A 14249-nucleotide genomic window follows, 5' to 3' on the forward strand; every position below is an offset into this window, starting at 1 on the left:
ATTGACCAAATTCCTTATCCGAGTCCGGCTCATTTTTAAGAAATCCAACTGATGATAGCATTGATACGACTGACACCACACCACACCCCCCCTGACGGCGCAGACCCCCCCCGCCCCAGCCCCCCCTACACAGCCTGAGCATGCGTCGCGAACATATGGTCGTGCGCATTCCCCAACTCTGAATAATTTAATTTTTCACTCGCCTTAATGGTAACGAAGTGCTGTAAACATGCGCGTCATAGTTTGATATTAAGTACCATATTTTATTAGTTGTGGTTCGTTATTTGCAATAATTACCAATCCGAAAATACAATGTATTTTACGCAGTTTTTAAAAAACATTGCAAAGTATGAAACTTCAAGAAAAATCCTAACCCACGATTTTGATGCATCTGTGCTTAAATTGTGGTGGAAATTATGCTTTCCCACTGATAATTGAGAAATATCCCAAATGCCGTTTTTACACAAAAAATTCTAATTTGTGTTATCACGTAATTAGATGCAGGGAATCTTGTGAAATTTTCCAGCTTGAGCATAGAGATACATCTCGTCTATAAATAAAACGTGTGATTGATTCGATGCATTGGTCAATAAACGTTTACTAGCTATCAGAGCAATACCAGTGCAAAAGCTTGAGTGTAATCCGTTGTAACTGTTGGTAATGAACATTCACAAGTTTTTCTGTATATCTGTTAATGGTTAAACAAGTATGTTTAAATGTAAAATTAAAGCACCTTAAACTGTTTTTTTGATGGGTGTCATTATTATATAACTTCCAGATTTCAAAGAGCTCAGTCAGAAGGGAACCAGGAATGGGCAACCAAACAAGTTGCTACAAATGTGGAATGGAGGGACACTGGTCTCGAGATTGTCCAACAAATCCAAAGTATGACCAGTTTTTCATTGAACTTGTGATTGGTACATCATCATAATGTTGAGGCCAATGTTATGTACGATTAGTAGAGAATTTGTTCATCATGTTGGAATGAACTTTCTCAAGTCGCCAGGGGACCATTGTCAGAAACAAAAATTAGTCTTAGCATTAGGCTTAACATAAACATTTTCTTAAAAAACATGGTAAAGAGTTTTTCAGGCACAGACCAGTCTTCGAGAAAAATTTAATGTTAAGCTTAATGTTAAGACTAATTTTGTGTCTGGCAATGGGCCCCAATGCTACGTGGTCTTTCTTGACGAAGTTTCAATGTGCCTAGAATGGTTTTTCAGTATTGCTATTCATGTCTAGTTCCTGGCTTGCAAGCGACCAATTTTGTATGACATCTTAAGCTACATGTTCAGGGTTCTCCAAGAGCACTCATAGCCAGGCGGCCCGCCAGGCTATCGTCGTGCCCCGCCATCCTAAAATGCACCCGCCACTCTAAACATCATAGCCCCCGGACCCCCTAGCACGCAAATCGCCTTTGCAACTAGGACCTTAAAGGCAGCACCTGTCATGCTATAATGAAAAAGCTTGGAGAACCCTGATGTTGAAAACACATTGATTAGACAGGCTTTTGGTAAAGACATTATTACTAACAATGTGCAGAGATCAGGCTGCTAGAGGCAGACGTGGCATTGGCAGAGGTACGGGAGGCGCTAGAGGTAGAGGCATGAGACCCTACGAAGCTGATAACAGCGTGTATCCCCCGCCTCCACCATATGGAGATCCTTACAGAGATCCTTACTACAGAGACAGGTACATTGCAATAATGTTACTAGGGATTGTAATGACACGTGGACACATAGACTTGTGGTCTTTATTGTTTAGCAAGGTTTTCTTGTCTAACTGGAACGTAGTGACATAGTCCTATTAAATATTCACACCATCTTTTGGGTGAAGTAACTTGTGAAGTAACGTGTGAAGTAACGTGTGCTTCCCTTGTGTTCGTAGAACAAGATTGTATCGTGTCCTTTGAGTAACTTTTGGCTATTCTGTGTGTTCCTAGGAGTTACTTTCTTACATTTGTCCACATAAAGCAGGTATCCGTCACCTCCTTTGGATAGATCCAGACCATACCCTGACCCGTACGGACGTCGACTGCCCCCACCGCCACCACCGAGGGACTACTATGCACGGGAATACCCCCCAGCTGACCACTCCACTGAGTATCCTGCTTATCGCAGCCGATCTCCCCCGTCGCACGCGTACGTTGAAATATTTTCATCCATCTTACGCGCAGTGTGAAGTACGTTTGGAGATCTGCATTGGCAGCATACATTTGTAGTGACTTGACGTTTTGGGTCCAGGGGATTTTGCATATGTTGGTTTGTCCTGTGACTTCAAATGTAGTTTTGTTTACTATCATGTTGCAGGTATCAGGATCCATATGCTCAGTACGACCCGTACTATCGGTAAGACAGAATTTCGCTTGCCGTAGTTCAATCTTTGTTTTCATATTGTCTGTCGGTTCCATTCACCGGCACATTCTGTCGCGATCTCAATGGGAAAAAGTCAGCGATTCAAACGTTGTTCGTTTTCTTTTTCGGCGGATTGCCGGTGGTGATGTCGTTCATGTCTGTAAGCCCGTGCGTACGCTGCAGTTTCTCACTGACATTTTTTGTACTAGGACGACTTGCTTGTACTCGACTAAGGGTCGGACGGCTTGTTTTCATTTTCTGTTTTTTTTTCCTCTTGCGAATGTAGCTACCCGACTCGCTACTCGCCACCACCGCACACCCTGCCCTACTTCTCTCCCCCCACTGATCAGACGTCGCAATATTAACTCGAGTGCATTCCATAACTAAAAGCAGTGGTTAACTATTGCGGGCAGTGGTTCAGGCACGGACTTTGGCGGTCGAGCCGTCGCGGGTGGTGGTGGCGGCCGATTCGTCGCTAATCGGTGCTTGAATCAGTGCGTTCAATTGTGAAATCCCTGCAGTCAGTGGCTGAAATCAGTGCGGTCGGTCGTTAATTGCGTGCGGTCGGTAAATCGGTGCGATCCTTGGTCGAAGCGGGACGTAGCGGTCAGTGTGTCCGGCGGAACAGCGGTCAAAGCGGAACAGAGCGGTCAACGCGACACGGAACGGTCAACGCGACACGGAACGGTCGACGCGACACGGAACGGTCGACGCGACACGGAACGGTCGACGCGACACGGAACGGTCGACGCGACACGGAACGGTCGACGCGACACGGAACAGCGGTCGGAGGTTCCGGCGGTACGGAGCGGTTGCGGCAGAACACTGCGGTCGGTGGTCGAAGGCGTTAATCGGCGGTCCGAGCATTGCGGTCACCGGCGGCAACGACGCACGGTGGCTGTTGTGACGTGTTAGAAAGCGGCGCTGAACTGGTTTGCAGCGGTGTTGTGTGCGTGTGATCGAGCCAGTGTGGTCGGGAGCGTGACGTGACGGCTGTTGTGTTCTGCTCTGCGTGCGTTGTTCAGCGGTAACGAACGTGAAATTATTTGGCAGTTTTAATTCCTGGTAACTTCTGAGGTACATATATAATATATGTAGAGATAACTTACACGTGTAGAGCTTTTGTGCTATGAGTGTGTACATTTAAAGTAGGCAGGGCCTGGAAGATGGCTGAAATTCCTTGCATATCGTAGACGTGTTTATGCACCTAATCGTATGTCAGATTGAAAGCTTTAGAAGCATACTAAACTCTAACAGTTGATGAAATTTCATTAATATTTTAGCAAGATTAGAATATAACATGCACTTCCAGACCCTACCTTGTAATTGTCAGTGTAGGTTGTGTAAGGTAGTTTTTCTCGAGTTTTAAGAGCTATTAATGTTCTTTAATAATTAGATATGTCAGTCTGCACAGAACTTTATTTAACCAGTGATGATATTTCTTTAATATAGACAAGTAGCACGTTTTAGAAGTTATCAATGTGTAGTATTCCATAATATGATTTAATATACGTACCCGTAGTACCCAAGAAGGAAAAAAGCAACGTAATTCTCTTGATGTTGCAGTGGACTGTATGTTTAAGACGTGACGTGTTTGTAACCAGTCTGTCATTCCACTCGGTGTAGAGCATGGCAGCGATATACGTTCCTGGAATAAATGGTTGACATGCATACATTATGCAGCGTGTAATCGCAGAAAACTGAATGCGCTGTTGTCGCTTGTTTCTTGAGGTCTTGTCGTGTTGCAAGTTCGTTGGTAGTCGTTTTCATTCGGTGAGCTGTAGGCACGGAACCTCAGCTTCGTGTGCGAGCCGGTAAATAAACGTGAAGACAGCCAGCGTGGCATCGGAATATATCATTTCACTCTTTATTTCGCACACTTCGATCGTGCGCGGTTTCGTGCGCGGCTAACCTTCGTGAGGATAATCGAACGTGCCACGACGTTTAGTTGCTCTGCAGATGTCGCGCCTTCGGTCGATGTGCTAATTGCAATGTTTAATGGTGCTGATTTATCGTGGTGCATCCGACACGTGCGCGTCATGTTGGCAGTGGGAGTTTGCTGCCAGAGTTCAGAAAGGCAAGTGAAAGGACTTGAGACGCACTAAGCTCTTTCGGTTTGTTATCGTCTTGCTACAGAAAATGATTACACGTGCATTCGATTCGGTCGGTCCGTTTAAGGGGTTAAAAAAAGATGCACGCGCAGATTTTTGTCGACATTTACTCGATTTACTATATGTAACATATTTATAATTTTTTCATGGTGGTCGGATAATACGTCCTACTAGTAATCCTTGTATTCCTTCTACATAGCACAATGTGAGCAGCTAACGTAAAAGTTAAATGGTGTTAATTATGTTTGTAAAAGTTAACCAGTCTGCTCTGGAGCGGAATGCGCGATTGTTTTATCTATAATATCAGGAGTCTATTGATAGACTCCTGATAATATACATAGTAAATTTGCACTGGTGATTGTTATTTTTCCAACGTGCGTATGTGTGTTCGCACAGGTACAACAGGGAATGGGAGAACTACTATCGCATGCTGGAGCAAAGTGAACAGTACGCAGACCCGCAAGCTGCCGCGCAAGCTAACAGCTACGCCTACCCCACAGCCAGTGATGCGCAGGCAGTGTACCCCTCAGCACAGTATGGCACTGATCCGGCAGCCGGAGCACCACCTGTTAGCTATCCGCAGGTTAATGGGCCATCGAAACCGCACCAGCCGGGGCAAAACGGCAATTCCTCGGCGCAGTTGTATTATGAGTTTTGATGTGCCTGTGCAGTTCCACAGTAGAGTGCAGCGATCATGTACCATTTCCATTGAATGTATGTGATAGCAGTTGACCTTAGACTTACTGATCACACTTGAAGTTGTGTAAACAAAGATAGTCCTGTCCTTGGGAAGCATGCTTGAATATTTTATATTGTGTGGTGTGTAAATAGATGGTTCTATACTACTGCGACTACGAAATGTACGCTGTTTAAATTGGCAAAAATATTTACATTTTTGATCCATGACAAAGTACAACTCGTGTCTGTAGGCTGTATAAAAGGTTATGTGTAGCATTGTAAATCACAAGTTATACCACACAGTCATAATGTGGATATCATTCTCTGTATAACAGATATGTAGTCGCCACATCAAATGCAATTTTAATTAACTTCTAGACCAAACGTCAATGTCAGTTGGTCTGTTGTAGTGCATTATTAGCCGGCACCAGTCATATGCTCCAATTGGAAATATCCAAGAACTATGATGGAGATAAGTTTAAAAGATATCAAAGTGTTTAAATATTCACTGATTGTAGCCATTCCAAAGTACTTTTATTATGTTGTCTTCGGTCTGAAGATCGGTAGTTGTTTTGTGCAGGGAGTCATTCTCCACCTAACCCCAGGAATTAGTATAAAACCTATGTGCTATCAAGCGTAAGATACTTACACTGAAATTTCGTATCAGAATCAACATGTATCTTGATCACGGAAGATGTCTGCGTTTAGAGGAGTACTGTAATAATTGTCATGTCTGTAAAATTTTGTCCTAATACTGTCTGTGAGCTACACTGAGGCACATGCACAATCAGTTCTGAGTTTTAAATGTATTTTGTGTAAACATAAGATGGCAGGATGGAGAAGGAAGGTATGGGTACATAGCATTTGTGCACTGTGTTTCTGCCAGGTTGTTAAATAAATGTTTTTGTACTTGGAAATTTTTCTTGTACAAATTTCTTTTAACACTTGACCGTTTGAAAGTCTAAAACATAACCTGCAAAACTAATATCGTGTCTCGACCTAACTATAATATGAAAAGTCTAATAAAAATTTATCTAATATAAGAAATTTTGGTTATAGCCTTCATCTGAGTATCCATATCTTCTAACATGCCTTTGTATCAGTTCCAACATTTCCCATAAAAACGGTGCATACATAACAGAGAACACCAAACTTGTACACAGTCACAGTTCAACTGGGTTTTAATCGACTTAAATATTTACAAGGTACTTTGTGCAAAAGACGACTACGTACAAGGTACGATTAGGAACCATTCGCATTTACTGCAGTTTTACATAATCCGTAGATTTTGGTTGCAGTGCTGCAGCTTTCAGCATCTTCCTCATCACTCTAGATATGTTGCTTCCTCGCCTTCCTCAATGCTTTTTTGGTGAGGTGGGTGTATGTGTTCTGGTAACCTTTGTACTTCCACCTATTATTGGAAAAGAAAAAGACAAAAATTAGATTAATTTATAATGCTTGATATCACCAAAAGTGTACAAGGGTGGGATCCTTGTATCTCAGAGAGTGAGTTCAATGCATGAAAAAGCCTAGAATTTTAACAAAATAATGAATATTCACAATGTAACCACTTGGCATCATTGCTTGAAAATGTGCTGTCATCGGAACACATGCTTGATCACACATCGAACATATATCTGTGCATAATAACAGAAATAGTCGGCATGACAAGGAGATATATACAAAACAAGCTCACCCGAGTGCATTTCATTGCTACGCCTTCAGGTAGGTTGCGCTGAATGTACTCAAGAAACGTGTCTGCCGTAGATCCAGTGAGGTGCTTGAGCTAGGTGTATATAATATACCATTGTGGGTAGATCAGAAACTTCAGCTACACAGGGAATTAAATATGCATCTATATATCTAAAATTTCTTTTCAAAAGTTTCCAAAGCTAATAGCAGGTGTTCACCAGGATAAGTAGAAACGAGCAGTTGTCGCCAACTACATGTATCCCCCGGGCGGTTGTGTGTTCTTTTGGTTGGGCACAGAGTTCCGTTTAGATGTGGCTGGGGGGTTGTGGTGCGTCGTGTGTGGTTGCTGTGGGTCGTTGTTGTATTTAGGCGCCCCCCTCGCCCCGTCGATCCTAGTATGAATGGTAATAGCTCTGTAATAGGAGTGTAGAAGGCAAGGTAATAGTTAATAAGTCACAAAAGACAAAGGTTTGTTATGACAACTGGTGTGCCTCAATGTGCAATATAGGATATCTGGTTACCCTAGGAGGCCGAAGGGAAATGCAGTCGAACGTTGAATGGTCAAAAACTAAGTCAAAGGCAGTGGTGGTGTTTGGGTATGCGACAGACCTTCTCCCAAGATGGTGTAAGCAATCCAAGTTTTGGTCGTGCTTAATGTCAATTGAGGTGATAGACGACGAAGGGAAATATGATCAAGGTCCAAAGTAAAGGGTCGAAATAAAGGTCCAGGACGCTGGTGGCAGTTTTTTAACGCCGATCTCGATGATCTCAAACTTTGGCATGAAAGTCGCGTTAATGGTAAACGCGACAGAACGCCAATCGTTTTGGTGTGGCGAGGCATCGTGCATTGAGTAACAACATTTTGTGGAAATCACTCTCGTAGAACGCTTGAAAGCTTTGCTGTTGTTAACCCGATTGTCAATGGAATTTGGTCAGACAGGCGAGCCAGATATAACATGTCCTATATATATACTGTATATGATATATAATATGATTTGATGATCATCAAAAATTTAATACAAATTTTAATACAAAGATTAAATTTAAATTTAAATTTAAATTTCAATATAACAGTTTTAATACATTAAATAAGTTGCATTCGTGTAGAATCAATATATAATAACCAAGTTAATTTTTACTCAAGGCCCGTTGCTGGTATCAAACGTACGCTGCTACCGTTTCGCTCTCCTGTCAAGGTCAGTTTCTTTCGGTCAAGCAACTGATTTTATCATTTGACACACCAATGTTGGTGGGTCATAGTTTAGATCCACACTGACTAAGCCTGTCATCCGCCCTCGTCCCCAGGTTGATGTTGGGTCAACACCTCCGATCGACAGAATCGGATAACACATAATCAATCGAGACTTCGAGCAGACAAAAACGTTGAAGCAATCAACCAAACACATTCAGCACAGCACGAACATCGATTGCTCCACTAGTTTTGTCCTTATGACGCACATATTTAAATTCAAGCTTGTACCGAAATTTACAACGCAGAAGTTGGAGCTGCATGGTAACCCGGTTCTCACGCTCTCGTGGTGAGCTGGGAGCGAGATGGGGACTGAAGCGTCCGAGGAGTGCGGGGTCGGGCGCAGTGTGGCGGTTCGGGGACCTATCGTGCGCTGGAACCTTAACCTGTGAATGCTTTGAAACGTGATCCATTCGACAGCGTATCGCGCTGATCGTCATAAACCCAAAATTGTGGCTAGACGCCTATGTTGACTGACACATTGGAAATCATCAAGTCTGTGTTAACGTTCCAACAATGGACAGAACACCGGTCGTCAACCAGCAGTCGACAGTACCAACAATATATGAAATTTACGTACAGAAGAACTTGACCAAAAATTCCGTTCCCACGACACACTCATCCAAAACCAGATGTAGAGGCTGCATTAAACGACCGGTGGTACGAGAATAAAAGTCCCACATCGACCAGTATTAAAACTTCAAACCTCACACGCACACAGTCAAGCCACAAACTCTGTGTATCGGACGCTACTGGAATCGTAGAAACAGAAATTAAACTGAGAGTGAGGACTCGGGAGTCTGAACGCGCGCGACACAATCAGACGCATTAGGGAATTGGCCTGCTATCTGCCGAATTGAACACTTCGTAAGTGTCCCAAGAGATCAAACAGGCAAGAAAAACAGGTACATCCCAAAAGAAAACTCGCACGAGAAACCGAAGACGATGGAAATCGTCCTAGCCCTAGCTCAGAGGGTCACGACTAGTTCTAGCGTCACACTAAAAAATAGCAGGTGTGGCGTCAACATGAGACCGTTTTGAAAACTCTAAACGCATTTAGGTACATCCTAAAAGACAGACAACAGAGCATGCACAACATTACGGACTTGCTCCTATAGATACCGTGTGCCTATTGGAAAGAAGTTACATGAGAAGAAACCGGCCGAAAATTTAAAAGACCCCGGCCTAACAAGAATCACGCAAAGAGGACGTAGACACCGTGAGCACCGTTCAAATCGTTCACTAGGCCCAACGAAAAACCAGGTCGGCTACTCTGAAATCACCAAATCCGCGATCTGCTGATTGCATTACGAAGGACAACTTCACATGCCTATCGATTGGGAGAATTCGAAATTTCATTGATCGCTGGACCAACAAAACACATTGATCGAAAGAGGCGCTATCGGATTCCGCAAGACGCCAAACACAACCCGGGACGAGGGATACAGCCTGCTACGTATGGACTAGCTCTATTTATCACACTCACAGTCCATACTTGGGGTCAAATTACTGATTAAAATCAAATTAGCTTGAGAAGCTCCTGACAGGAGGCGAAACGTCAGCGTACGTTTCATACAAAAGCACGTTGAAGTAAAATTACATTGTTATTATAAATTTTTAATGAGCAAATGTAAATTTCATGACAATCGGAGTAAAAAAAGTAGCAAAAGTTAACAGGTTCTAGAATATTCGACAAGAATTTGTAGCCATGCAACGATGACTGCGCCCACACCAAAAAACGATTTGCGTCTTCACTTTACGAATAATGCACGCTTCATGGTTCGATAAATTGAAAGATTGACGCAGAAGAACTGCCAAAGCAGTAGAGCGTGTCACTAAGGAATCTCGCGGCGCGGCGGCGGCGCGACGATGCCAAACCCATAGTATCCCCACGAACTCGTTCGGGGATACAATAATTATGACTTGCCAGCAAAAACAAATATTTTTGAAGCACTGTTTTGTTGTGTTGCCACTAGTGAAGTGGCGTGAGGCAGTGGAGGGGCTGTAATGCAAAAGCAGTTCAGTCTTTGTTAACAGTCACAAATCCATTTTAACCCCCTTGAGGGTTCAAGAAGGTTATCAGACACTTATCTTTCGCACTTCAGCGAAAGTAGATTCATGGTCCTTTCAATAAAGTGATAAAAATGGAGGTCAGCGCTGAACAAAAAATTTGCACGCGTCCCGTTAGACCATGTCCTCAGAAAATGTTTTGATATCTGACCTTTTCCCCCACTGCCCTTTGACCTGTGACCTCCATTTCTCACTGGTGATGGTTTCCTCCCCATCACACTATACACCGAATATTAAGAGCAATAGGTCGAGCCATTGAGATTTGTGCGCGCATTTCCGTATTTCCTCCTATACCTTAAGTTAATGGGAAATATTCCCCCTCCATTGACACATCTCAACGCTTTGACCCTTGACCCAAAATTCGACATCGCCGAGTCCTTTTCGCGACGCCCCCCCGACGTCCCGAAATCAAGAATCTGTGGTGCAAGCGGTTAAGATTTGTACCATAACTGTTGACACACGCGGACGGACATTCATGCGATTCCACAAGCTGCATCTGACTTCGTCAGCTGAGCTAATAAGCAACAGAACTTGTGCATTACCTCGATCACTCGTAGTGCGTGCGGATGCTCATACTGAACCCTAGCTTCTTAGTACGTGTGCAGATTTCAGTAAGTTGTTCTCATATTACCAGTTCATACGTGGCTCCCAACTGCAACAAAGCATGGTGTCTTCATATTAATTCATGTGGGGTCGACTCGAAGCCTAGTGCTACTTTGCGCCTCACAGCACTCATTTGTTACTAAGATTCACTATTCTTTTTTATTATATCCTCGTACGTTATAGCCCTATCAAGCACCTTGTCTGTTATGGTCCACTAAGTCTATTGATCAAATTAAGAATCTGAGCTGGTAAGATTTGTTGGGCCCAACTGTTTGACTGGAACTGGACGGTACGGATCAAATCATTGCGATTCTACAAGCGCATCTACTTCGTCAGCTAGCTAGAAAAGCTGCGATACTCATGCAATAATTACGTTATTGTGCATTAGTAAATTTAAGTAAAGAAAAACGTTTCATGGCCAAATTTTATGACCACTTTACATGTCGGAGACATTTACGATTTCATATTCACTGCAAGCCAATGGACACATAATTTTTGATATGCTTCACAGGTACTGCAGCGGGTCATAGGCCCCTCTGACTCTCTACTTGCTAAGTTTTAAAATAGTATAATCTGGTATTTTCTCTCACCTCATTGACAATATAAAACAGTGCAATATTAAATCTCACATTTAGCACATTTATACAATTTTAACTTGTCTCGTATGGTATTCGGCCACTGAACTAAAACCAGAAACTTATAATTGAGTAAACAGTACATCCATTAGAACGATTTATTAATATAAGTATGGTAACATTTACATTTTTATAATATGTGTACACGCTGTTTTAAATTTGAAAGACCATGTATAGTAGGCGACTAAGTGTCATTTTTTGCTGCTGATGACGTTGAAACATGTGCAGTAATTATGCTAGAACATAACAAAACGATGCATAATCACTGATTATTGTTACAGAGGTGGCGGACATTGCATCAGAATCTAATATAGCAAAGTGTGTCAGTAGGACGAATTTGCATGAAACTTCTAATTAATTAATATTAGAAAACATACATTAAGGACAAATGCATATATTTTAACCAATTAAGCTAGTATTGCCTCTATTCCCATGCACAGCTGTGACTGACAATTCGCTACCTAAGCAGTGAGCTGACGTCCTGAATCTGTTGTAAAAATGAGCCAGTTTAGAAAATCCTGAAAAATATTTATCATTAAAATCCACATAGCATAAAATGAGCTTGCTGATTTAATACTTAAAAGTAACCTAACACACCGGAGGCTATCTACTTGTAACTAAGCCCTATGTATCACTAATTCGTAAATGCAACTCCACAACACATAGAAATACGCTAGACTAATAGGACTATGAAGATTTCTATGTCGCACGACCAATGTGATCTCATGCTATGCAAACGGCATGAGGTAGAGTAATACTAAGTGACACTAAAACAAAATATAGTGTTGTACGGTTTCGACCGTACCGATCCCTATTATTTCCCAGGCTACCCTAAGAACAATTTAATAGTCAATTTTCTTTAACGTAAAAGAAGATAAAAAGAAATAGTAAATAAAATGAATAAAAAAAATAATTGGCACAGTTACCTGCTTCAAAAACACAAAGCACTATCCTTTAACAGACATGGTTCGAAATAAAAATTTCAAGAAAATAAAATGTTTCCCTACCTAACCTACCGCTAGTTTTTAGCGGCAATGAACAATAAATATAACCACACATATCCTTTGTGTTTGGCCTAACGTAGTAATGATTCAATTATTAAAATTTCTAAAAAACTAGAAAATACTGGCTTGCAATTATATTACACAGTGACCCCGAAAACGTAGGAAACGTGGGTACCAAAGCAGACGTTCTCTCCCAAGAAAAGTAGGAAGACCATTGTGCAAAGAAAGCCTTGGTACAGTAGATATATACTATCACATATCCTAGTATGGATCCTCCTAATACAGCTCATAAGGTCTATGTCCCCCAGGTACTATCTGGAGGTTACGTCGCTGGGCTACGGTTCGATATATCGAGTACCCTGGTAATATCTAATATGTTAGGTTAGGGTTAGGGAGAGGCGTAGAGCCGACTCCCTAGATCGTAAGGAGCTGAAGGGTGTCTATGTCCCCCTAGGGGTACTATTGGAAGGGTACTCTGGGTACTGTTTCCGATTATATCCGTATACGTACCGTCTGTACATCTAATAGCCGACCGTACTCGGCACAACTCCACAAACGCTCTAGGGAGTCCCTACTCCTACTCCCTCCCACCATATCACTATCAGATAGTTAACCGAGGTCTACGTTCCGATATATCCGAACATACCAGGTATACCCGCTCCGATGTACCGGTCGTGGGACAAGATCCTATGAGCCATCAAGGACTAAATATAACAAAGGAAGAAGCGCGGCCGCCATAGTCTGCCCAAAATTTGTGATCAGTCAAAGCGCGCTATGAAAAGAATTAGTGTTCTATGTCTCTGGGTCGGCCTCACAGCCTTTTTCAACACTGATTTATGGTCCAATAGATGGTCCGCTTGAAGCGAAACAGCACACAGCCAATCCATTCCTCTCCTGTTATATTAGCTCCTTGATGGAGCGTTAATGCTAGTGAAGTCAGAAGAATCTAGAATAAGTTCTAGAGAAGTCCTAGATACATAGCCATGGCGAGGATAGTTCCGTATCTGGCGCATGGGGCTATAAAATATAGTATGTTTTGCAAGGGCGCAATGCCAGCAGCGCAGTATCAATACTGCGCATACTCGGCACACGAAAAACGGTCGCATAAACAAACATGGCGGCCTAAGCCGTGCCGGTCACAGTCACTGAAACATTTATATAATACAATTTGCAATGTAGGGAATTAGTAAGACTGTTTATGGTGTCAGTACAAGCGAAACAACAGAGAAAAACAAAAGAGCATGAGCTACTATATTCCTACTCCTGCAAAACACGCGCAGATTCAAACCCAAACAGAAAACAAGAGAAAAACAAAGAAGCATGTGCGCAACGCCACTTAGAGGCGTCTCAGCGTTTCGGCGAGCTCCAAAAACCATAGTCAAAACTCTATCGGACAACCGGCCATTCCTTGCTCACTTTTACATCTCGTGCACTTGTTTATATCACGTACGGAGGATTGACAATGACAAAGATTGCCATGGCATTTGAACTCATACTATACATTTAACAAGCATGCGCAAATACCTGTCACATACTCTAAGAGTAATGAAACTAATATCGATCCGGAGTCGGAGTAAGCGAGGTACGTTTCCAAGATCACTTGGAACGTCTCAATAAAAAAATTAATGGTAAATAACACAAATGTACACAAAGTCTTAATGATCCTAACTCTATTTTCGCCTATTTAATCACTTGGAATTCCGGTTTGCCAATATGCTGCATCTGTCAGACACGCACATAGCAGGTCCTCCGCACGCGAAAACCTGCCTGGCTGAGATAGAGTAAGGGAAACATTAAAACTTTGTACATTCCGCGTTTTATTTACCATTAATTTTTTTAAATTGAGACATCCA

The 14249-nt window shown here is 42.4% G+C and overlaps 1 protein-coding gene across 4 annotated transcripts in view; it reads left to right on the forward strand.

Annotated features, from left to right (window-relative positions):
* The window catches only part of LOC106812046 (RNA-binding protein 4.1-like), a 10771-nt gene extending 4585 nt beyond the window's left edge, over nucleotides 1-6186 (forward strand). For 2 of the 4 annotated variants that reach the window (XM_014815806.1, XM_014815803.1), the window contains exons 4-8: nucleotides 779-885; nucleotides 1543-1692; nucleotides 1974-2141; nucleotides 2310-2348; nucleotides 4862-6186. In XM_014815806.1, the coding sequence (XP_014671292.1) occupies nucleotides 779-885; nucleotides 1543-1692; nucleotides 1974-2141; nucleotides 2310-2348; nucleotides 4862-5123 (726 nt within the window). In that variant the 3' untranslated portion in view covers nucleotides 5124-6186. Of the gene's footprint in view, nucleotides 1-778; nucleotides 886-1542; nucleotides 1693-1973; nucleotides 2142-2309; nucleotides 2349-2640; nucleotides 4060-4861 lie in introns of those variants that run through there. The other 2 variants (XM_014815805.1, XM_014815807.1) reach the window with 2 other exon arrangements.
* Nucleotides 6187-14249: the final 8063 nt, after the last annotated feature.

The sequence above is a fragment of the Priapulus caudatus genome, unplaced genomic scaffold (assembly GCF_000485595.1).
Source record: "Priapulus caudatus unplaced genomic scaffold, Priapulus_caudatus-5.0.1 Scaffold603, whole genome shotgun sequence".
In the NCBI taxonomy this organism is placed as follows: domain Eukaryota; kingdom Metazoa; phylum Priapulida; class Priapulimorpha; order Priapulimorphida; family Priapulidae; genus Priapulus; species Priapulus caudatus.